Source organism: Sorghum bicolor, chromosome 6 (assembly GCF_000003195.3).
Source record: "Sorghum bicolor cultivar BTx623 chromosome 6, Sorghum_bicolor_NCBIv3, whole genome shotgun sequence".
Lineage (NCBI taxonomy): Eukaryota > Viridiplantae > Streptophyta > Magnoliopsida > Poales > Poaceae > Sorghum > Sorghum bicolor.
The window spans coordinates 57,163,874-57,187,685 of NC_012875.2; the positions used below are offsets into that span (position 1 = coordinate 57,163,874).

Genomic DNA, 23,812 nt, shown 5'->3' on the forward strand with positions numbered 1-23,812 from the left:
TGACCTGAAAAAGCATCTTGAACCCATCAGAAGAGAATACGTGGACCTGGTACGCAAGGTCAAGATAAACCAGTGGCCAGAGTACACGCAAGACGAGGAGCTCAGGTCCTTGCGCCACAAGCTGGCCGACTTCTACTGGGCCGTCATGCCAAAGGAGGTGAAGGCGAGCATCGTGCTCTTCTACCGTCACCGACGGCAGCAGCGCCTAAACCGCTTCACTGCCGCAGTGGTGCTCGTGGCTCTGCAAGGTTTCGTGCTGCTCAGTCTGGTGCTCATGGGATTCTACAGCCTATGGGTCAGCCTGTTCCTGGGCTTGGGTTACCTTGGTGTGGTGTTCCAGATAGATAAGGCCGGTGTGGAATATGGTCTCTGATGATCCGTTTCGTTCTCTATAGTCTGCAAAAATCACTTTGGGTGCCATGGATTGATATGATATTGCACCCTTCTTGACAATATATGTGTTGTCAGGAGATGTTAGGTAAAGCCAGGACAGCAACTCTCATGGATTGATACCTGATGGCAATCCTTGACGTTGGCTGTTAAAGGAAGATGTTTTGCATCCATGTCACGAAACCGTCAGAACCTATTGTCAATCTATTTTTGTCTACGAACCAAACAAGAAAAATTACAACCTTGCCTTATGATTTTATACTTGCCAAGTAATAAGGTAGGTACAAATGGCATGGTCATAATAAAACACACGTCACGCTACCAACTTCACAAACACAGCTCGGAAGGACAAAAGAAGCAACAACATAGTATTGAAATGCCACGATCATACATTAGCCATTTTATGAACAAATTAAATGGTTTGTGCTCTGATATAGTGATATAGAAAACCAGAGACATAGGACTGACCTTGGTTCATTGTCGGTCACACAATACTTCATGCTTGTTGCACATATACAACTACCGCCATGGGATAATGTCTTTTTCCTGCATAAGAGGGGAGGGGGAGGTTCACAATATACCATGATAGCTCATCACTAGCAGATTCTTTATGTTCAAGGGCAATGTGTACATATAACCCTACACTGATAGAACTGGTAAAGATTACTCTGTGTATACAAATGCAGAAAAATATAAAAATGTATAACACTAAAGTCACAATACATGATTAATGCAACAACACGTGGATTGACAATCTCAGCTAGCTCTGAAACTTTGTGGAATTGAGGCACTTTGTGACTACACTGGACTACACCATTCTGGCTGAGTCCTCCGTCAAACCTATGTACACATTTAAATGTATTTTGGAGGAAGACAGACCAATTAACATATAGCACAATAAAATTGCTCAATAATACCTATTCTGTAAAGCAGCAGACTGAGGGAAGACAGGATATGGATAAGATGATAACCGATACGGACAGCCATCGTACATAATATTTGAAATATGTTTATGGTTATATGCAACACATGAAAAGATATAATCGCAAACATAATTTCTTTCTAATAATACACAGCCATCCTACATATTCTCAAGAATAAAAACAGACATGAATAGCAGATTGGTTACATGCCTGTTTGGTTGCCCTGATATACTCGTGCTTGGCTCCTGGGATGCAGTTTCACAGTGTTTGGTTCCCTGCACTCATTGCTGGGCCTGGCCCTGGGCATGCAACCGAGGCACTGGAGCCTGGCTCCCAAAAAACGGATTTGGAATCCGTTTTCTCATGGCCTGGCTCGCGGGCGGCGATGGCGTAGTCATGCGAACCAAACAAACAATGGTTGCACACCCGTAGCCTGGTCAGCGGGAGCCAGGTGCAGTGCAGGAACACTGAGAAGAGAACCAAACAGACCATATACCTGTTTTTTGGGAGGTTTTACACTGACTTAGTCCCGCTTTTGGTGTTCTTAATAGTTACATGTGTGGAAAATGAACAGACCAATTAACACTGACTTAGCACAATAAACAGACCAAAAGAGGAGGTTTTACACTGACTTAGTCCCGCTTTTGGTGTTCTTAATAGTTACGTGTGTGGAAAATGAATTTAGAAAAACAGAATGTAATATACAGTGAGCAACACTTCAACAGAAAGTCCAACAGGGGGGAAATGAATTTTGCTAATTTAATATTGCAGTAAATTCAAAGCAGAAACACAGTGATAAAAGAAGACAGAAATAGACTTTTTTTCCATCTCAAGACCATCCAGAGATTCCATTTATAAGAAGTCACACCAGAGATGAAATCAGTTATGCTTCCTTAAATAAAACAAAATGTCAATAACATATGCAGGCATGAAGTGGGGAATGTGTGAGGCACAGGATTGACTTTAGTGAACTTTATGAACCATCCCATGTAGTAAGGATGATCAGCAGTGTGATACTTAGTTCGGGAACTATGGGCCACAGAATTTAATAGAGTCTTTTTTGTTCAAAGTTAGGCTTCGACATTAGAACCCATCTCTCTGGAATCTAGCCTTCCAAGCACCGACCCTGTACAAAAAGCAGTTTGTGAACTCATGCAGGTAGTCTGAAGAGGATCGATAGCAAGCCCAACAACAACCTCACCTATTCATCAAGCAGAACAAGGTATATACCTATGGATCTTCAGAAGTTTCTCATTGGCGACATACTAGAGAATCTAACCATACTTGTCCTGTGGGCGGATGGACCAAACACATGCACATGAGCCTAAATTTATTTGTGTGATTGACGCTTGTTTCACCAAACCTCATCAGGCATGTCAGGGTTAGGACTTAGGACAGGATCAAGCGAGTCAATCACTAGCACTGCAGGAACCAAATCAGAGGGCGGAAAACTAGACCTCAGAGGGAGAGGGGTTGGGCTTTGGGCGGCGGCCAGATGAGCCCAGAGGCCCTCCTCTTCCGATTCGTTCCAGAACCATCCCAGGCCGCCACCAGCCCACCGCAACAAGAGAAAGCCGCCGCCCGGCGGCGGCGAGCAATTGGGCATGGCCATGCCGCAATGGGGATGCTGTGGTGTTCCTTTTGCGATGTGGCGGAGGTAGGCGGCGTGGGCGAGGGCCGAGGGCGGTGGCGATGGTGAATGGTGAATTGGTGATGGCCTGATGGGACCGGACCACGGATCCTGTGTGATTCTGTGGTCCGGTTCAGCCCAACAACACCAAAGCTTCAGTGGATAGCGCTCGGGGCCAAGTGGATCTCAGGTGGGTGGTGGTCTCTCTCAGACTAAAGGCGTGTTTGATTATGAGTGTTAAAGTTTAATATAGTATTTTTTGTTTTATTTGGTAATTAATATCTAATTCTAAATTAATTAAGTTTAAAAGATTCGTCTCACAAATTATTCTCTAACTGTGTTTTAAATTTTATAAATGATTTATTTTTTGTACTTCATGTGCTAATGATAAATCTTTTAAGTCTAATTAGCTTATAATTAGCCATAACTGCTACAGTAACTCATATGTGCTAATGATAAATTAGTTAGATTTAATAAATTTGTCGAGCTATATAATTTATATTTTTATTAGTATGTAGATATTCCTTCCAACATCACCGGTGGTCGTCGGTAGTGGTTGGCCTGGTTTATCCCGGCCGACGGTTACCGGTAGTACGCGGTAGCGATGTATACAATGAAAGGCGGTTCCGCCCTTCCATGACTGGCTGACCGGACGTTGCCCGCTACCCTGCCAAGCCCAAGCCCAACGAGTCCGCCGGTTCCGTGGCTAGGCAACACGTCAGCCGGTGTTGGTTCGCGGCGGCCGAGGCAACATGGCAACGAAGCCGTGAAGCGGAGCCGCACGGCGTGCACCATGCCTTGGCCGTCGAAGAGGTGGTGCCCCGGCCGCGGCGCGTGGAGCGAGGCTCGAGCGCGCGCACGTAGCTGCCGGCGATCTGGACGGCCCGGTCTGCAGTCCGCAGGAGCGGGAGCGGGAGCGGGTGCGCGCGCTCGAAGACGCCCGCCACGAGCCGGGATTCTTCCCGTGTCGTCGGATATTTATTTTCTGCGCGAGACTGTTTTCACGTGGCGGAAGCACCTGTCGATGATTTCCCGCGCCGAGGCTGCTGGTTTCCCGCTCAGAGGCCTATGGTTTCTCAGGCATTTCCAGGCGTTAGCTTTTCACGCGATAGATGTGGATGAGACCTGCTGCACCCCCACTTGCAGGATTTCCTCAGGATGTACGTATATTTTCTTTTTTATTTTTCTTTTCTTTTCTTTTTATTTTATTTTCTTGTTGTCTTCCTCCTACTACGTGCGGTGTAGGTAAGTAGTATGTTTTATTTTTATTTTTATTTATTGATCATTTGTTTTTCTTATCTTATCTTTTTTGTTTCTATTTTTCCATTTTCCATTCTTTTCTTTTATTTTTTTATTTTTTATTTTTGTACTTATTTTTTATTTATATTTCTTTTTATTTTTGCGTCTACCTTCACGTAGGAGTATGTTAGTTTCTTTTTTTCTTATTCTTTTGATTTCTTTTTCTTTTCTATCTTTTCTTTTTGGTACTTCATTTTTTATTTATTTATTTTGTTTTCATGTGTTTTTATTAATATTTTTATGTTTCTCTTATTTTTTATTTTATTTTATTTGCTTTTCTTTTTTATTTTTTTCTTTAATGTTTTTAATGTTCATGTAGTATATATTTGATATTCTATGATTTTTTTAATGTTTATGTGTTATACATGTGATTTCTGTGATACTTTTTAATGTTTTCGTAGTATACATGGGATGTTCTACAATATTCTTTTTATGTTTACACAGTATACATATAATGTTATATGACTAATTTTGTGATGTTCACGTAATATATATGCGATGTTCTATAATACATTTAGCGATGTTCTATAATATATTTAGTGATGTTCTATGGTGTATTTAGTGATGTTCTATAGTCTAATTTAGGATGTTTGAAAAGTATCCTTATGATATTCTTTTTAACTTTTTACTATTATGTTTTTAACTTTTTTTATATTTTTATTTATTTTATATTTTTTGTTTTTACTATACTTAATTATTTTATTTTTGTGATATACTTTGTGACGCTCTCGTGGTATATAAGTGGTATTTTATGATGTTCTCGTAGTATACATATTATGTTTTATGGTGTATTTAGTGATGTTCACGTAATATATACGCAATGTTCTATAATATTTTTTAGTGATGTTCTATGATATATTTAGCCATATTCACCTAGTATATATGTGATGTATATCTAAATATTTTTAGGATGTTTGAAAGATGTTCTTTGAAAAATTTATCTATTATGTATTTTTATTTATCTTTGCTTATGTTGTGCTCTAGATTTTTATTATATTTATTATATTATGTATTTATTTATTAAATTTATGATAACAACTCCATGAATCTAAAACTAGAATATTGTTCTTCTAATTTGAGAGTAATCTTCTTATAAAGAACATTATTCTCTAAACTTAGAACATTGTCTCTGCTCAAGAAAATAAAAAATAAGATAAATATTCGTTAACAAAATTTTATTTAAATATATCTATGTAGGATCTTGTTTTGAAGATTTTATTATAAAAATTTAATCGTATAATTAAAATTTAATTTAAAGTTTTAGTTTAGGAGTTACAATTTTTTTAATCTGTTAAAAGTCACAACACTTAATATGGATAAGGTGGGCCAACGTGATTGGCCAGCCTGGGCAGGGCATGCCTCCATGTGCCTTCTGCTCCCGAAATTCCAGCGCTGCTCGCTGACACATTAGACTTTTAACGCAGACAGTGAACGAGAAGGCGGGAAGTTAGAGCGGGAAAGTACCCAACGACGGTTTCGGTCTGAACGGCCGGATTGGAAGAGCCCCCAGTGCTTCCGCCACGTGAAAACAGTCTCGCGTAGGAAATACTGACGGAAAACATCGGACGACAGTTCCATCCGAACGTTCGGACGGGAAGAATTCCGGAGAAAGAGAGCCAACATGATGTGCCACACGGGGGAGGCAGATGCAGAGCATATCCTGGCTCAATTTTTCTAGCGACGGACAAGGACGGGATGGACCGCAGGCTAATTTAGAATCCAGATTATACAACATGTTGGGACCTACTGTTGGACCCTACGGCAGAAATAATATACTCTCTCCGTCTCAAACTATAAGTCATTACAAGAATTTTGGAGAGTCAAAGTTTTTTAAGTTTGAATAAATTTATATAACAAAATGATAATATTTTTGATACCAACCAAGTATCATTAGATTCTTTGTTAGTTATATTTTCATAGTGTGCCTATTTTATGATATAAATTTTTATATTTCTCTCTATATTTTTAGTCAAACTTAAAAATATTTTGACTCTTCAAGATTTTTGGAATGACATAATTTGGAACGGATAGAGTATTTTTAGTTGCTCTATCACACGATGACGTGCGAGATACAACTAGGTTCGACCGTTCAGTCCAAAGTGTCCGCCACCCGCCCACCCGGCCACCCCCCACCCACACCATTACTTGATTTATTTATTATTTTTTTACCACTAGTAGTACTGATGCACCGTACTTTTTGATTTGATGAAGCAAGGTATACGTGCTATTACATAAAGTACTGCTAACTGATTTATTTTGAATGACTGACAGATTTGGCTGATAAGCTAAAATAAACAAGGTGTTCGTCGGGTATCATCCACTGCTGACGAGTCGATGAGGCTTCCTGTCCTCCCAAAATAATCTCGCCCCCAAACTATCTGTCCTAGCAAACTACTGTGTCTACTAATTTCATCAATCATCAAGCTGCAGGACTGACCCACAGTCACCGGCAAAAGCTTCATCGACGACGAGGGTGCGTGCGTTGGTGGGCGCCGGCGATGTCGTCGTCTGCGCGCAACACGACGAAGCTGAAGACGGCGTGCGTGACCGGAGGAAATGGCTACATCGGCTCCGCGCTCATTAAGATGCTGCTGGAGGAAGGCTACGCCGTGAAGACGACGGTCAGGAACCCCGGTTCGGTTCTCCCTTCTCCCGGCCCTCTTCTCGGTTCAGTGTTTCGTGGTTGTTGCAATTCCGCGCGGGATTGCAGCTGTGCAACAGATAAACGGCATCCTGAGAGCTTCTCAGATTGCATAATTAAAAAATAGCACAAGAATTTCAACGATTTTATTTTGTTACTGAATTCTGATTTGATCGTTCAAGTTCAACAGCAAGCAAGCAATCCTCTAGCTAGCTAGGCGCACATCTGCTTTTCCAGTTGATGTTGCGGATAGACGGTGGTTGTGATGTGATTGTGATTTGTGAATCCCACCCACCCATGCTGTTGTCCTGACTCCTAAGAATCGACCATGATTGGTTTCTGAAACCCTACCAGATGACATGGAGAAGAACTCCCATCTCAAGGGCTTGCAGGAGCTTGGACCGCTGACGGTCCTCCGCGCCGACATGGACGAAGAAGGCAGCTTGGACGACGCCGTTGCCGGCTGCGATTACGCCTTCCTCGTTGCCGCCCCGGTGAACCTCTGGGCGCAGGATCCAGAGGTGCGCAAACATCGTCACCACTCACCACACACACCATGCACGAGCCGTCGTCGTTGTCACATAATCATCACTCACTCTCACTCAAGTTTAGTTGTCTCTGGACTTGCTCAATCGATGCCTCCTTTTCACTCCATCACTTGGGGTGGTTTCAGAGGAAAAAAAAAGAACTGATTTTTAGCTTGCTTGCCGATGCACGATCGCAGAAACAGCAGATCGAGCCGTCTGTCCGAGGAACGCTGAACGCAGTGAGGTCGTGCGTGAAGGCCGGGACGGTGCGGCGCGTGATCCTGACCTCGTCGGCGGCCGGAGTCTACATCAGGCCGGACCTGCAAGGCGACGGGCACGCGCTGGACGAGGACTCCTGGTCCGACGTCGACTTCCTCAGAGCAAACAAGCCGCCGACCTGGGTCCGCCCCGCCGTCCGATCGATGATTCTGCACCCAACCCATTCCTTTTTTTCTTTTTTGACACCCATTCTCCATCGTTACATGCACGTATGGTTTTGATGATAAGCTGTGGATTGCATGCTTTGCTTGCAGGGATACTGCGTGTCGAAGGTGCTCCTGGAGAAGGCGGCGTGCAGGTTCGCGGAGGAGCACGGCATCAGCCTCGTCACCGTCTGCCCCGTCCTCACCGTCGGCGCCGCGCCGGCACCCAAGGTCCGCACCAGCATCGTCGACAGCCTCTCCATGCTGTCTGGTGAGTGAGTGAGCAGTCAGAGATCCTGCTAGCGCCAGACTACTGGATTCTCCGCGCTGTTAAAAACAGAGAGAGAGAAACAATCGAGTTCGTGTGAATGTGAATGTGATCGATCGATTGCGTGATCTTCAGGCGACGAGGCCGGGCTCGCCGTGCTCAGAGGCATCGAGACGACCTCCGGCGCTCTGCAGCTGGTCCACATCGACGACCTCTGCCGCGCCGAGCTGTTCCTGGCAGAGGAGGCGGCGGCCGGCGGGAGGTACATCTGCTGCAGCCTCAACACGACCGTCGTCGAGCTCGCGCGTTTCCTGGCACACAAGTACCCGCAGTACCGCGTGAAGACAAATTTGTAAGCAATAGCCAGCCTCACTTCTGCGCCGTCCAAATCTTATACTCCTTCCATCCTTTAAGCTATTTCAAGAATTACAGAGAATCAAAACATTTGATCAAATTTGAAATTCTTTGACTCTTCAAAAATCTTGAAATGACTTATAATTTGGGAGGAAAATTTGAGATGGAGGGAGTAGATGTTTTGCAGCTCTGATTTTTGACACTTTATTTGCAGCGACGACGATGAGCATCTCCTGGAGAGGCCGAGAGTGATCATGTCGTCGGAGAAGCTGGTCCGGGAAGGGTTTGAGTACAGGCACAACACGCTGGATGAGATATACGACAACGTGGTCGAGTACGGCAAGGCATTAGGAATTCTGCCCTACTGATTTAAACTAGTACAAGCCATGTCAGTAATAATTCAAGCTCGAGTTTGAAATGTCTCTCTTCCACAGATCGACATTAGCAGATTTTTATTTCCAGATCGCTGGTCGTCATGCATGCATGACTGCTGGCGCGACCAGGTGTGCCAGAGCCTGAGAAGTGGTTTGATGACCCAATGTGAAATTGCAATTTGCTACAAAAGACTCGTATATTGTACTCGATCATATCCTACAAGAGTTGAGTTTCGTCGTCTCCAGACACATGTGCACAACGTTGATACGGTTAGCAGCTTCGTTTGATTTTTCAGCACACCCTGCCATCTTGGCACCTTGGGCCATGTTTAGTTCTCCAAAACCTAAAAACTTTTTAAAATTTACAATCACATCGAATCTTGTGGAACATATATAAAACATTAAATATAAATAAAAATAAAATTAATTACATATTTTGTCAATAAATTATGAAATGAATTTTTTGATTCTAATTAATCTATAATTGATCACTAATTACTAAATATAAACGAAAGTGCTATATTAGTGAAATTCTAAAAAAATTGAATATAAACGAGTCCCTATAGGACTAGAAGTACGGTATAGAATAACGTACAAATCTGTCCTTGTACCCGGTCAACCCAGCTATTAATTTACTATATATACACTGACTTGACAAATGGTCTCGTGTGTGTAAACGGAACTAGTCAAGCTCGAAAAAAAAGCTCTGCTACGCCGTTTCGCGGCCAGCCTCCGACGACCATTATAACGGCCGGAGATGGCCGGGAAATTCCACAGCAACCTTCCGTGTTGGAATTGGCTTATTTTAATTTGATTAAAATCAAATAAATCTTAAAGTTCATACTAAGGCCTGGTTTAGATCTAAATTCTTTTGGATTTTAACACCGTAACACTTTCGTTTGTATTTATCTATTATTATTATCCAACCAATGGACTAACTAGACTCAAAAGATTTGTCTCGTACATTATAGACAAATTGTATAATTAGTTATTTTTTATCTATATTTAATGCTCTATGCATATGCCGTAAGATTCGATACGACGGAGAATCCTGAAAAGCTTTTGGATTTCAGATGTAACTAAACAAGGCCTAAATGTTGGATGCATTAAACTGTAAAGGTGACTATATAGAAGAGAGGTGAATTTCTCTATGAAATTGGCCTCTATCCCAGATCCAACCCCAAAACTCCAAAACAGCAAGAAAGGCTCAATTCAAGTCAGATAATAGCTAGATGAACCCTAAGTAACACCAAGACCATAACTGATCCAAGTGAGAACGAATCGAATGAAAAACCAGCAGAAACAACTCAACAGCCCGTCACACCGGACCTTTTTGGTAGCACTGGATGAACAAAAAAAAAGATAATGGCAGTGAGCCATTGATGACAATGCTACAATAGAAAACCAGATAATGGTAGTGAGCCATTGATGACAATGCTACAATAGAAAACCAGCTCAGCTATATCTATCTACACCTAATAAATACCGGAGGTTATCGTCTGCATGCCCCACTGCTCACCCCGCTCCCCTCTCATACGCTTATCGGGCTCGAGCAAAGAAGTCTCCCAGTCTCCCATGTAGAGATGTCCAACGGGCCATGCCAGGCCGGCCCAACATCGGGCCGTGCCGTGCCGGACCGTGCCCCAGATCACTAGGCCGTTACGGGCCGTCGTGCCTAGCGGGCCATGCCTCTACAGGCTTCGTGTCTAGCCTTCGGCCAAAGGCATGGCTTGCGGGCTGATTTTCGTGTCGTGCCGGCCTACTGCTCATCAAACCGACAAGAACTCATTTTCATCAATATTTTCATCAAATACTAAAATATTTCATTATTTTCACCAATATAACAATTAACAATATATATATATAGTCATAACTACACCAGCAGTTTATGTTCACCGGGCCGCTATCGGGCCAACCGTTGGAACGGGCTGTGCCCGTGCCATGCCGCATGCCTGGTTGACGGCTCAGACATGGCCTTGTCCCTCGGGCCGAGCCGGCCCGAACCCAATGGCCACCGTGCCGTGCCATGCTCGGGCCGGGCCATGGGCCATGGGCCTCATGGCCATGTATACTCCCATGAGTCCATCACCCTATCGATCTCCCTCTCTAACTCCAACGGGCAGTACATCAGGATTGGTGGTTTGGTATTCGGATTATAAGTTCCAAATTAGAAGAGGAAGCGATCCATGCAAGCAGGAGCCGCCAACAAGATAGAGGTTCTAGAACAGATAGACCCAGCTGTAGGGGGCCTCAGTGCCCTTCTCGTGGGTGCTGCAGGTGGTAGAAGTAGTCCCATGGCACCAGCTTGAGGACTACTTGTGCTGCACGCGTGACACAACACATGGAGGAGCTTGGAGGAGTACCCTCGTGCTTTCGTGGGTGATGGGATGAGCATGAGACTGAGCCTTGAAGAAAATAAAAGGCATAAAATTTTAGGAAAATCAATTTCATATAAAATAGTTAGGGGCACTATGAACATATGACATCTTTGTTCCATTCTAGAAAAATAGGACGGATCATTTTACCAAATGTTTTTTTAGAGAAGTTGTTTCTGGTGAAGCTACAACCCTGCTCAAATTTGTTTTACGATTCTGAAAGCCTTAAAAAATAACTGTAAGACATGGTACTGGAGGTCTGGAGGTCGTCATCGAATTCAGCGTGTTCATTCTCTCGAGAACTATATACGTTAGCATGTGCTAGGAAAGGGGGTCATGCATGTTTGTCAAGAGGTAATACGTAGAGCGGATGTGTGTCGGTCAACAGCTGGTTCATGTTTGTCAAAGCATGCATGTTGACCGTGGTAACCATGCTTGGCCCTCTATCCTCACGCACAAACGGACTCAGGCGACTGGCACATGTGTTGACCTCTGGGTCTGGGAGCTGGCACACGTACACGTTCGATCTGTAGACATTTTCCACCGTACTATACGGTTTGAAACCTTCAATTCGTAGACAGACTTGAGATGGCCGGGTTAGTTAGCGATTGGGAAAGGGTCGACAGGAACGTGGATGGGTGACTAAATAATAATCTAGATTAGAATCCCGGATAAATCAATATCTATAGCAGTTCTCTGGGAGTTGCCGTGAAGGAAACAAATTTGAAAAATTTGTGCATGATGATATCATACAAAGTCGACGACGGGCTACATTGGTTGTTGTCTTTTCGTCGATCAGGCTGATCAAAGTTACCAGTCCTCTCAAAATATCTCGCCCAATGCAAACTATATATAGCTACTAGTTCTAGCAAACTAATTTCATCAATCATCAGGCCTGCTGCTAGACTCACCGACAGACAGTCACCGGCAACAAGCAGCATCGACAACTCGACGACGAGGGGAAGCTTTGCGTTGGTGTGGCTGGCAATATGTCGTCGTCCGCGGGTAACAAGAAGACGATGAAGACGGCGTGCGTTACTGGAGGGAGCGGGTACATCGGCTCCGCACTCATCAAGTTGCTGCTGGAGAAGGGCTATGCCGTCAAGACGACGGTCAGGAACCCCGGTTCGTTCGATTTCTTTCAATGGTTCCAACGGTTTATTAATTGGAACTTCCTTTGGAGTGCGTAAAAATAGCACAAGGATTTCAACGAGGTTTCTGATTTTATGGTTCAACAGCAATAAAGAAATCCTAGAATAAATATGGTATTTGAGCTAGGCGCACGAACGCTTTTACTGTTGCAGATAGTCAGATAGATGGTGGTGGTTGTGATGTGATTGTGAATCCCACCACGGCCCTATCCTACCCTTGCTTATAGAAAAAGAATTGACCTTGATTTGGTTTGACCCCAGATGACATGGAGAAGAACTCCCACCTCAAGGACCTGCAGAAGCTTGGACCGCTAACGGTCTTCCGCGCCGACATGGACGAAGAAGGCAGCTTCGACGACGCTGTCGCCGGCTGCGATTACGTCTTCCTCGTCGCCGCCCCGCTGCACTTCGAGGCACAGGATCCAGAGGTGCGCAAACATGCATCCTGATCAGTATTCACTCGTCGTCGTCGTCGTTGTTGTCGTCGTTGTCTTTTTTTCGAAAGATCTGTTACCGGCTTTCATTGAAATAGATGTCGTTGTCACATAACCGCAACTCTCACTCCGACATACGACGTCGACGGTCGACATCCCCTGTCTCCATCTTGGCTGCTCCTCTTTTTCACTCCATCAGTTGGGTGGTTTCAGAAAGAACTGACTTTTTTCCTTTGACCTGCTTGCCGATGCCCGATGGCAGAAAGAGCAGATCGAGCCGGCTATCCAAGGAACGCTCAACACAATGAGGTCGTGCGTGAAGGCCGGGACGGTGCGGCGTGTGATCCTGACCTCGTCGGTGGCCGCTGTCTACTTCCGGCCGGACCTGCTAGGCGACGGACATGGGCATGTGCTGGACGAGGACTCCTGGTCCGACGTCGACTTCCTCAGAGCCCACAAGCCGCCAACCTGGGTGGGTTCGCCGTCCGATGATTCTGCACCCATTCTCCATCGATTATCTTCTGTCCGCCATTGCTAGGTCAGTTTGATGGTGACCTGTATTGCTTGCTTGCTTGCAGTCACACTGCGTGTCCAAGGTGCTCCTGGAGAAGGAAGCGGGCCGGTTCGCGGAGGAGCACGGCATTAGCCTGGTCACCATCCTCCCCGTCATCGTCGTTGGCGCGGCGCCGGCACCCAAGGCCCGCTCCAGCATCGTCGACTGCCTCTCCATGCTGTCCGGTGAGTCAGTCAAGAAAAAAAAAACAATAGAGTTCGTGTGAATGATTGGTCGATTGACGATTGCTGATTATCTTCAGGCGACGAGGCCGGGCTCGCCATGCTCAGAGCCATCCAGAAGACCTCCGGCGAGGTGCAGCTGGTCCACGTCGACGACCTCTGCCGCGCCGAGCTGTTCCTCGCAGAGAACGCGACGGCCAATGGGAGGTACATTTGCAGCAGATACCACCCGACCCTCGTCGAGCTCGCGACTTTCCTGGCACAAAAGTACCCGCAGTACGGCGTGAAACCAACAGATTTGTAAGCAACGGCAACGGCCACGGCCGGCCTCAATTCCGCGCTGTGGATATTATACATGTTTGCAGGGGTTTCCAGCTCTGATTTTTGACACTTCTTTTTTTTTTTTTTTTTTTTTTTGCAGCGACGATGAGGAGAGGCCGAGAGTGACCATGTCGTTGGAGAAGCTGATCCGGGAAGGGTTTGAGTACAAGCACAACACCCTGGAAGAGATCTACGACAACGTGGTCGAGTACGGCAAGGCATTAGGAATTCTGCCCTACTGATATATAGATGCCCGATTTAGCTTAAATAAATGGGCAGTATGTCAGTCGGACGTATGAGTCTTGGAAAGTACTTTAAATAAGTTATATGGACATTTTCTATTGGGAAAATGTTCAAGGAACGCTTAACCTTTGCGTTCTCGCTATTCATTTTTCAACACAATAATTAGCCACCATAGAATGTGATGTCTGTTTGGTTGTAATTGATTGATTTATCATCTCATCTCTATCTATATTTTTTGTCGCTTTCATGGCGCCTCTCCATATCTTGTGTTGAATATATGCTTAGTTGAAATTTTAGCTTAAGTTATATTAACACTTGGCAGATGTGTCGTGTTATTACGAATCTAGACTTTTGGCTTAAGTTGTATGACTTCTATCATCTCTAAAAGTAAACTAACATGTCCGTTCGAACGTACCAAAAGTTTTGTTTAGAAAGACGGTAAGAGCTTTGCCGTATTTTTATTAGACGAGGAGTACGTACCAAAAGTCTCCATCTAAATTGTGAAAACTATAAATAACCATAAATTGCATATATAGTTGTTTCTAAACTACTCACTTATATCTATAATTAATTATATACAAAACTAATGATATAAAAAATTGCACTTGTTTCTAACAACTCACTTATTGCATATGCATACTTGATGCATCTATATATGGTTTCTAAACCCTATACAATTAGTCACATCTATCTATACTTTTTGCTAATAAAAAATATTATGAGTCACATGTGCAATTATGGTTTATGTTATTGCTAACGATATATATAATATGCATAAATATAAACCATAATAGCCTTAAATTATTGTTGTTTGAATGCATAATATACTTGATATGCATGCATATATCTATTTAGGGAACGTATCTGGTGGAAATCACAATCTTCGTGAAAATTCGTGCAAACCATGACAAAAAAGTCATTAAAATTCACCAAAAACATCACATATGTAGATGATACACAATCTTGTAAAATATTTTGTCAAAACTCAAATTCGTTTATGAGATATAAAAATAATAAATTTCTAATAAATCATGTGAACAACTTTCTAGCTTGAAATTTGTTACTTTATCTCACCTTTCATAATTGCACATGTGCCCAATTTAGATGTAGAAATAAAATTTATTTTGCATTATTTTTTTATAGTAACAAATGTGAGTAGTTTTCTTAGAAAATAGAATAGATTAATGGCCATTACTAGTTATGCATATTCGATGTGAGCAATTTTATGCAGAGCAAAGATCATCTGTCAAAATCATAGGAAACCAACTAGCAACCATACATCTCGTCAATCTCCTCCGTTCCAAAAAAAAAATAGCATTATGTGTATAGTAAAAAATATTATATTTAATTAAGTTGTACAAAATATTAGCAATATTTGTATCTCCAAATAAATTTATTATAAAAAAATATTTAACAGTTTATATAATAATAAATATTAAAATATTCTAATATATATTTGATTAAAGATGCAAATGTTTGAGTTCTGGAGAAGTGATGCTGGTGGTAAGGAGTTATACGAAAAAAGTACTAGCATTTAAAATATGAAATAGTACCATTATATTAGTTATATAATATATTTTTGTAATAAATTTATTTAGAGATATAAATATTAATCTATTTACTATAATTTTGATCAAACTTAAGTTAATTTGACTATCATGGATCCTATAATTATATTTTTTTGTGGACCTAGTCTACAAAAATATCATTCATGTTTTTTTTAGAAATCAGACGGGTTGATATATAAAATATAATGATAATTTTGATACTAAGTATCATTAAATTATTATAGAATATGTCTTTTTAGGATGGAGAAAGTACCATTAATCGCTGTTACCAATAAATGGAGCAATAGCTACACCTCATCTATACCTTTTCAGATTTTATAGTGCTTACGTCTTTGTGCACCTAGTGTTGAGCAACGGGCTAGCCTACCGGTACATCACAATTCACAATACATCTTTGTGCACCTCCGTATAGGTAGACTGTCGATAAGCTTTCGTTGACACTACCCTGTATGGCACGGGTCCGTATGGCCTGTCATGCTGCCGAGCTGTGCCTCCACAGGCCACCGTATTTAGTGCCTGCCGGCTCAGGCACGACACGTGGGCTGATTTTCGGGCTGTGCTAGTCCGAAGAATACGAGGCCCAATAATTCATCGAGCTGGCTTATAGCCCACTATATGAAAACATCATATTCAATATAGAATTCAACAAAGCACAAGTAAATCATATTCAAGTTACAGGCCATGATAGTTTATAATTCACAGAACACACAATATACTTCACAGATCATATTTCACAAGCCACAAGTCACAAGTTTCACAAGCCACAAGTCACAAGTTTTACAAGTCACAGAACTTCAAGTTTCACAAGTTTTCTGGTACTAGACCGACACCGTGTCTACTGTTAAAAGCGGGCCGACATCAACCTTGCCATTAAAAGCGGGTCGTGCCGTGCCATCTGGCGAGCCGATGGATCAGTCAAAGCACGGCCTGCTACGTGCTTTGGGCCGGGCCAAATTGCCGTGCTTTGGACCGTGCCTCTGACCCAACAGGCTGCATGCTTATTTTTATGTGCACCCCTCCCTCCCCACCCCCCGCAAAAAAAAAGCCGTTCCAAACTAGTTGCTGCCATACAAATTTTATCGCTTTAGCCTCTCCCTAGCAACTTTTGTGAACAAATTACCAGGCTTCCGCCAGTCGCCGGCAGCATAGACGAGGTGTTTGGTGGCTGACTGGCCGGCGGCAATGTCGTCGTCCGTGGTCGAAAAGAAGAAGATGGCGTGCGTGACCGGCGGCAACGGGTACATCGCCTCCGCGCTCATCAAGATGCTGCTGGAGAACGGGTACGCCGTCAAGACGACTGTCAGGAACCCCGGTTCGATTATCACTTGATCCCTCTCTTGTCGTGTTTCGTCGCTGGTCGATCGTACGTTTTCTGAAAAAACAAAAATACTGGGGCACTGTGGAATTTTTTACGTACTGTTCGATAATATAATTATTGCTAAAAAAATGACACTATGTGAGCTATAAGGGTAATTATTCAGTCCTCTCTTGATTAAATCTGAACCCCAGATGACATGTCCAAGAACTCCCACCTCAAGAACTTGAAGGCGCTCGGCCATCTGGAGGTCCTCCGCGCCGACCTGGACCAAGAAGGCAGCTTCGACGAGGCCGTCGCTGGCTGCCACTACGCCTTCCTCGTCGCCGCTCCGGTTTGAACCTCGCGTCAGAGGATCCAGAGGTGAGCAACCACCACGAATGATAATCCGGACTCCGGAGTTGATCGTTCCCATGCCACGATCATCAATCAGTACGTACTTCGCCGGTGGTTATTTTTATTTCAGAAAGATGTGATCGAGCCTGCTGTCCGGGGAACGCTGAACGTGATGAGGTCGTGCGCGAGAGCCAGGACGTTGCGGCGCGTGATCCTGACCTCGTCGTCGGCCGGCGTGTACATCAGGCCGGAGCTGCCGCAGCAGGGGGACGACGACGACGGGCACGTCGTCCTGGACGAGGACTCCTGGTCCGACGTCGAGTACCTAAGAGCCGAGAAACCGCCGCTCTGGTGGGCCTACTGCGTGTCCAAGGTGCTCCTGGAGAAGGCGGCGTGCAGGTTCGCGGAGGAGCACGGCATCAGCCTGGTCACCATCTGCCCCGTCGTCACCGTCGGCGAGGCGCCGGCTCCGGTCGTCAACACCAGCGTCCCCCTCTGCCTCTCGTTTCTTACCGGTGAGCGATGAGGAGGATGTGAGGTCCCTGTCGTTGTGCTGGCACTAATTGCGGTTGGCCGGTCTTTTTCAGGCAACGAGGCACTGCTCGCGGCGCTCAAAGGCATCGAGAAGACCTCCGGCGGGGTGCAGCTGGTGCACGTCGACGACCTCTGCCGCGCCGAGCTGTTCGTCGCCGAGGAGGCGGCCGCCGCGGGGAGGTACATCTGCTGCAGCCTCAACACGACCGTCGTCGAGATCGCGCGTTTCCTGGCACGCAAGTACCCGCAGTACGGCGTGGAAACAAATTTGTCGTAAGAATAATCGAGCCAACCGATGATGCTGATTGATCTGACGTCCTCAGTGATGAATAAAGATTTTTGGTGGTTATATGTTCTTATCTGAGATCCTGTTTCTGAAATCAATGCAGCACCGACGACGACGAGCAGCTCCTGGAGAAGCCGAGAGTGAGCCTGTCGTCTGCAAAGCTGGTTGGGGAAGGGTTCGAGTTCAAGTACAAGACCCTAGACGAGATATACGGTGACGTCGTACGTCGAGTACGGCAAGGCACTGGGAATTCTGCCCTACTGATATAGCGTGGATAGTCTGATGTGTAGCCCGTTTTGGGATAGTCTATTTTGTCAATATCTATATCTATTCTACTTCTACATCCATCTAATATTAAAAGAAAAAAATTATGTCGTCTATTTTTTTTTCATCCATCGGATCATCCCATTATGCCTCACTTTTCTCCATCCTCATCTCACATTTGTTGCCACACACATTTCTAATCCAAGTTCAACACGGGATCATATTTTTTTTCTAATCTAAAACCTGCACGATCTTAATCTACGGCAAAACCACACGTTTCAAATAGTGAATGTCTAGCCATGATGCAGAGTCTGATTCCAAAAATATATCAGAATATATGACATAATAGTTGTATAAATCTTCAATCCAAAAGTCGTGACAGTATAATAAATTGTATGTTCTATTGCAATGTCTGGATATGTTTGCTAGTTATTGAAAAATATGCTAGGGTTAAGTTATCGAATGGGATGGTCTACTGTGCTAGCTAGTACTAGCAGAACTACATACTCCCTCCATACCAGATTTAAGTGACGTTCTGGGCACCTGTTTAGATTTCGTAAAGCAGCAAAAATGGGCATGGCGTTTTAGCCTCTGAAGAAGTCCGGCGAACTGGAATGCCCCTGCCGCTTCGTTCGTCGCAGAGCAAAAATGGCACAGGACGTGGGATTTGAACCGCTGCCCTCGCCCACGCGCACCTCGAAACCACCCTAACCAGTAGAGATGAGAGTCTTTCATGTCTAGGAACACCTTCGGCTCCATTTAATAGGGGCTAAACCGGAAGATTAGCCCTTAATCAATGACTCCTTGGTAAGCACAATCATGTTCTAAACGTCATGTAATCTTGGTACGGAGGGAGTATCAGCTTGAGACCTTAGGAGATATAGAGGCCGGCCGGGCTAGACTACCTTATTAGGGCCATCGGCTGCTAGAGCACTCCATTAAATGGATGGTGGGTTTCTCGGGTATCTTAGGTTAAACTTGTAAAACCAATAGTTTAGCATTGCTTTCTCTAGGTTTATTAGGTTGGTTCTAATCTAATTTGCATCAAGTACAAAAGGTGCGTTTAGTTTGAAGGATCATCACGAATGAGATTTGACAAATCTAGTTTCACTAGTTTATTTTGTTCTGGGGCAACGAGGGACGAAACCATCCCCAGGTGAAATATTTCTCCTAAATCCAGCTGACTTGTGGCAATAGCGACCGGATTGAGTAGAGCACAACCACTATTGAGGATGGCATGGCCCTAGGGCAAAGGCGACAAGGACATAGTAGTGTCGGCACGGAACAAAAAGACATCTCGACACATGTGGTGCTCATGGCGACGGTGTGATGGCTCGGTGGAGCATATGTGGCGAAGGAGAGAGATCAAGGAAGGAGAAGGTGTGGTATTGGCTGACATGTGGGGTCCCAAGACTAAAAGTGACTAATGGCGTAGAAAACACCATCCGCCTCATGTCGTTTGATCTTTCCGACCAAATAATAAGATAAGACCGTTTGGTCCTTCCAACCAAGGCCTTGTGGAATTTTACAAAATAGAAATAGTAGCACTTTTGTTTGAATTTGACCAATATTATCCAATCAAACTAGTCTCAAAAGATTTGTCTCGCAAATTACAGATAAACTATATAATTAGTTATTTCTTTTATCTATATTTACTTATTTAGTGCTCCATGCATGTGTTGCGAGATTCGATGTGATGGGGAATGTGAAAAATGTTGCAAATTATTTTGGGAACTAAACAAGGCCCAAATAATAAAATAAGATGACCCCATTCCCTTTTCGATCAAACAAGAGCTGAGACAGTTCCATCCTAAAAGCTAGGGATGGATTCATTCCATGGCACGTTGTCTCTCCTTACCAAACACATGTGAAGGCAACAACTCCATCTCAACTGTGTACAACGTGGACATTGATTTTACTCAAATGGGAGGAGAAAAGTCCACAACGAATCAATAACATCTGCCCTTTTTATTTTATTATATGTTTTTATTATTTTTATTGTTATATATGTAACCTCAATAATTGAGTCTGTGGTTTTTTTCTGTCATAGCACAGATGTAAATACTCATACATGTACATACCGAACCTACAATGGACTAATTTCGCATTTCCTCATATGGGTGGAAACCATGTCAAAGTAAAAGAAATAGTATCAAAAAATAAAATTGTGTTCTTGGGCTTGACTAGGGGGCTAAATGGCCAGCAAGAAAACTCTTACTTTAAAGGCATCAATTTTTAACATTTAGCCCATTGAAGCAGCATCAGTCATATATCACCACTGACAACATGGTGAAAAAGAATAAAGGAGCAACGTACACTGTGGCAATACTGGCACCGCACCACAGCAAGTTCTTGCTCCGACAAGAGGTTAAGAGCCTTGCTCATAACCTTGTCATAGTCGTTAATGCCCGACTTTTGAATATATAGCACCAATCCGAGAATTGACCCGCCGGTGAAGACGATTTCCAACCGTCCCTCTTGAATTGCCAACAGGGGGCGAAGGAAGCTTGTGCGTGCTAACTGAACACCTACCAACCGGTCAAGCGTTCGAACAAAAAAACCAACCGGTCAAGCGCAACGGACTGAAGTGTGTACTGTGTACGTGCTCCATGATAAAATGCAGACTAGCAGCTCCATGATCAGAACTCACTCCTGCATGCAAATCGTAGCAAAAAATAAAATATTTAGTGGCGAGTTCTCATTTCCCCCATTGCCAGGCGGAAGAGGAGGTGATCGGCAATGTCAGAGGGCGGCAGGAAGCAGAAGACGGCGTGCGTGACCGGAGGTAACGGGTACATCGCCTCGGTGCTCATCAAGATGCTGCTCGAGAATGGCTACGCCGTGAAGACGACGGTCAGGAACCCCGGTTCGTTCGGTTCTTCCCTAGCTAGCTAGTTTCCACACTAGATTGAGCGTGAACAGTTGCAGTTTCTTGTGATCCCGTGACAAAACTTTGTATTATTGTGATCCTGAATCGCAGATGACATGGCCAAGAATTCCCACCTCAAGGACATGCAGGCGGTCGGCCCCCTGACAGTCCTCCGCGCCGACCTGCTAGAAGAAGGCAGCTTCGACGAGGCCGTCGCCGGCTGCGACTACGCCTTCCTCATCGCCGCTCCGGTGAACCTCCATTCGAAGAATCCTGAGGTGCACAAACGTCACCACTACCTACGACTTGTGATTTTCACCTGCTCCGATCCTTTGCTCAAATGTGGTGGCGGTGACTGAACTGATGGCAGAAAGAACTGATCGAGCCTGCTGTCCGAGGAATCCTGAACGTCATGAGGTCGTGTGCCAAGGCAGGGACAGTGAAGCGCGTGATTCTGACCTCGTCGGCGGCTGCAGTCGCCGGCAGGCCGTTGCAAGGCGGCGGCCACGTTCTGGACGAGGAGTCCTGGACCGACGTCGAGTACCTCACTGCCAAAAAGTCCAGTCACTGGGTAATAAGGAAATGGCACCATAAATGTCCTGTCCCCGTTCTCGTCCGAATCGGAAGAATGGCACCATCCATTTCTGCTGATGACGAGTATGGCACACCATCCAACATCCATGTGCTTGCATCGCAGGGGTACGGGGTCTCCAAGGTGCTCGCGGAGAAGGAGGCGTGCAGGTTTGCGAAGGAGCACGGCATCAACTTCGTCAGCGTCTGCCCCGTCCTCACCGTCGGCGCAGCACCTGCCACAAAGATGGACACGAGCCTCCACGCTAGCCTCTCCTGCTATCCGGTCGCTTCCAAATTCCCGTGTTTTGACTCCCAGTCATTCAGCAGTGTTTTTCTCTGACAATAAATTAATCAACAGTACTTTCTGCCATGGCAGCCAAACGAACAAGATAATTCGCACGCTACAGTGCATGTCTCATGAGTCATGTTCATGGTTCACCGATCGAAATTTGCAGGCGACGAAGCAGCGTTCCGGGTGCTGAGAGGAATCGAGATGGCCACGGGCTGCATGCCGCTGGTTCACGCCGCTGACCTGTGCCGTGCGCAGATGTTCGTCGCCGAGGAGGACGCGGCCGCCGGGAGGTACATCTGCTGCAGCGTCAACACCACCATCGTCGAGCTCGCCCATTTCCTGGCGGACAAGTACCCGCAGTACACCGTGAAGACACATCTGCTGTAAGAATAAGAATCGGCCGGATTTCGATCACACCTACAGCTCTGGATTCTGGAACATATTTTGCAGGGGACAGATCAGTGACCGAATAATTCTCGCGCTTTAATTTGCAGCTCCTCCGGGGTCCTTGAAAAGCCGAGAGTGAGCCTGTCGTCGGCGAGGCTGCTCGGCGAAGGGTTCAAGTTCAAGTACGAGACGCTGGACGAGATCTACGACGACGTGGTGGCGCAGGGCAAGGCCCTGGGGGTTCTGCCCAACTGATACTTTCTTTGCATTGCAAAGCGATCGAGAGCACCAAATTAAATAGCAATGAAGTTGGGAAACAAATAAATTTGTTGTATCTCTATCCATACGGTAGCTGAACTGTAGAGGTTCAGTCAGTTTGTGTAAAAGTGGGATCTGTGCGTTTGTGTACTCCTGCAATATCTATATCTATATTTACATATATATACTTTTTTGTCTTATTAAAAAGGAAAATTTTCTCTCATCCAAATCTTCGTCCCGCACCATCCACTGTTACTTTTCCTACAAATGTTGAGTATATCAGAGTCCCCAAATTCCATATGTCCTGAACTTTTTCGAAAGATCATATGTCCTGAACTTTACGTGTTCAACACACCAATTACGTATTTCCACGGCCTGTACTTTGACGTTCATCTTCAATATTAGCAGCGAAAGGATTTTACATAAAAAACACATTGCTAGGGTTCTAGATTTGAGGGCAGAAAACCATTGGCTCCAAAAACCAAGCAATTAGAAGGTAAGACATGGCACACCCTGGCAAGACATGCATGGCACGCTCTTCCCGTTCTCATCCTCGCACGCTGTTTGGCTGGAGGTCTGGGTGACTTGCCTGGAAAAAAAATCTTGTACAGAATGTCCGTTTGATTGGAGGCCTGTGCTTTGAATGTATAATATTATGTGTACTTATGGTGTATGATAAACATATACTTTTATAGTTTAACTCAAATAAATAGATGATCTAGATTAGTGTTATTTCCCCTTGTCTTAGAGATTAATAAGTAACAGCGACAAAGTATTTGTTAAAAAAAAATATCCGTTCAAGGAATCAAGCAACTAACTACCAATAAGAGTAGTAGGGACCAGACAAAAGAAACAATAAAGACGGCACAGACAAAAAAAAAAAAGCTAACATGCATAGAGCTGTTTCTTTCCTCTTAATAAGCTATAGTAGAAAATATTATTTGTTTTATAATAAAAAATACTACTAAATGACTTATAGATTTGGCTAATAAACTTAAGTGAACAGCACTTCAATTTCAGTCGCCTCTGGACATCGACGCGCT

At 44.3% G+C, this 23,812-nt stretch overlaps 3 protein-coding genes and 1 pseudogene across 4 annotated transcripts; 3 read left to right on the plus strand and 1 right to left on the minus strand.

The window, feature by feature from the left end:
- On the minus strand, positions 1,523-3,089 carry LOC110436260. Its single transcript, XM_021462794.1, has 2 exons — positions 2,771-3,089; positions 1,523-1,809 (listed from the first exon to the last, which is right to left on the minus strand). Exons 1-2 carry the CDS (start codon positions 2,923-2,925, stop codon positions 1,572-1,574), a joined length of 393 nt encoding a protein of 130 aa, XP_021318469.1. The 5' UTR covers positions 2,926-3,089; the 3' UTR covers positions 1,523-1,571.
- Positions 6,402-9,073, plus strand: LOC110436259 (anthocyanidin reductase ((2S)-flavan-3-ol-forming)-like). Its single transcript, XM_021462793.1, has 6 exons — positions 6,402-6,876; positions 7,238-7,404; positions 7,608-7,811; positions 7,944-8,103; positions 8,236-8,452; positions 8,669-9,073. The coding sequence occupies exons 1-6, from the start codon at positions 6,741-6,743 to the stop codon at positions 8,820-8,822; spliced, it is 1,038 nt and encodes a 345-aa protein (XP_021318468.1). The 5' UTR covers positions 6,402-6,740; the 3' UTR covers positions 8,823-9,073.
- Positions 12,091-18,517, plus strand: LOC8074755 (annotated as a pseudogene). The gene is made up of 11 exons (XR_002454302.1): positions 12,091-12,328; positions 12,616-12,782; positions 13,051-13,260; positions 13,367-13,526; positions 13,604-13,823; positions 13,945-14,083; positions 16,805-16,967; positions 17,165-17,333; positions 17,437-17,821; positions 17,894-18,113; positions 18,230-18,517. The product of XR_002454302.1 is annotated as an uncharacterized LOC8074755 (transcript).
- On the plus strand, positions 21,030-22,973 carry LOC8066840 (anthocyanidin reductase ((2S)-flavan-3-ol-forming)). The gene is made up of 6 exons (XM_021462796.1): positions 21,030-21,256; positions 21,371-21,537; positions 21,630-21,830; positions 21,957-22,109; positions 22,281-22,507; positions 22,619-22,973. Exons 1-6 carry the CDS (start codon positions 21,130-21,132, stop codon positions 22,764-22,766), a joined length of 1,023 nt encoding a protein of 340 aa, XP_021318471.1. The 5' UTR covers positions 21,030-21,129; the 3' UTR covers positions 22,767-22,973.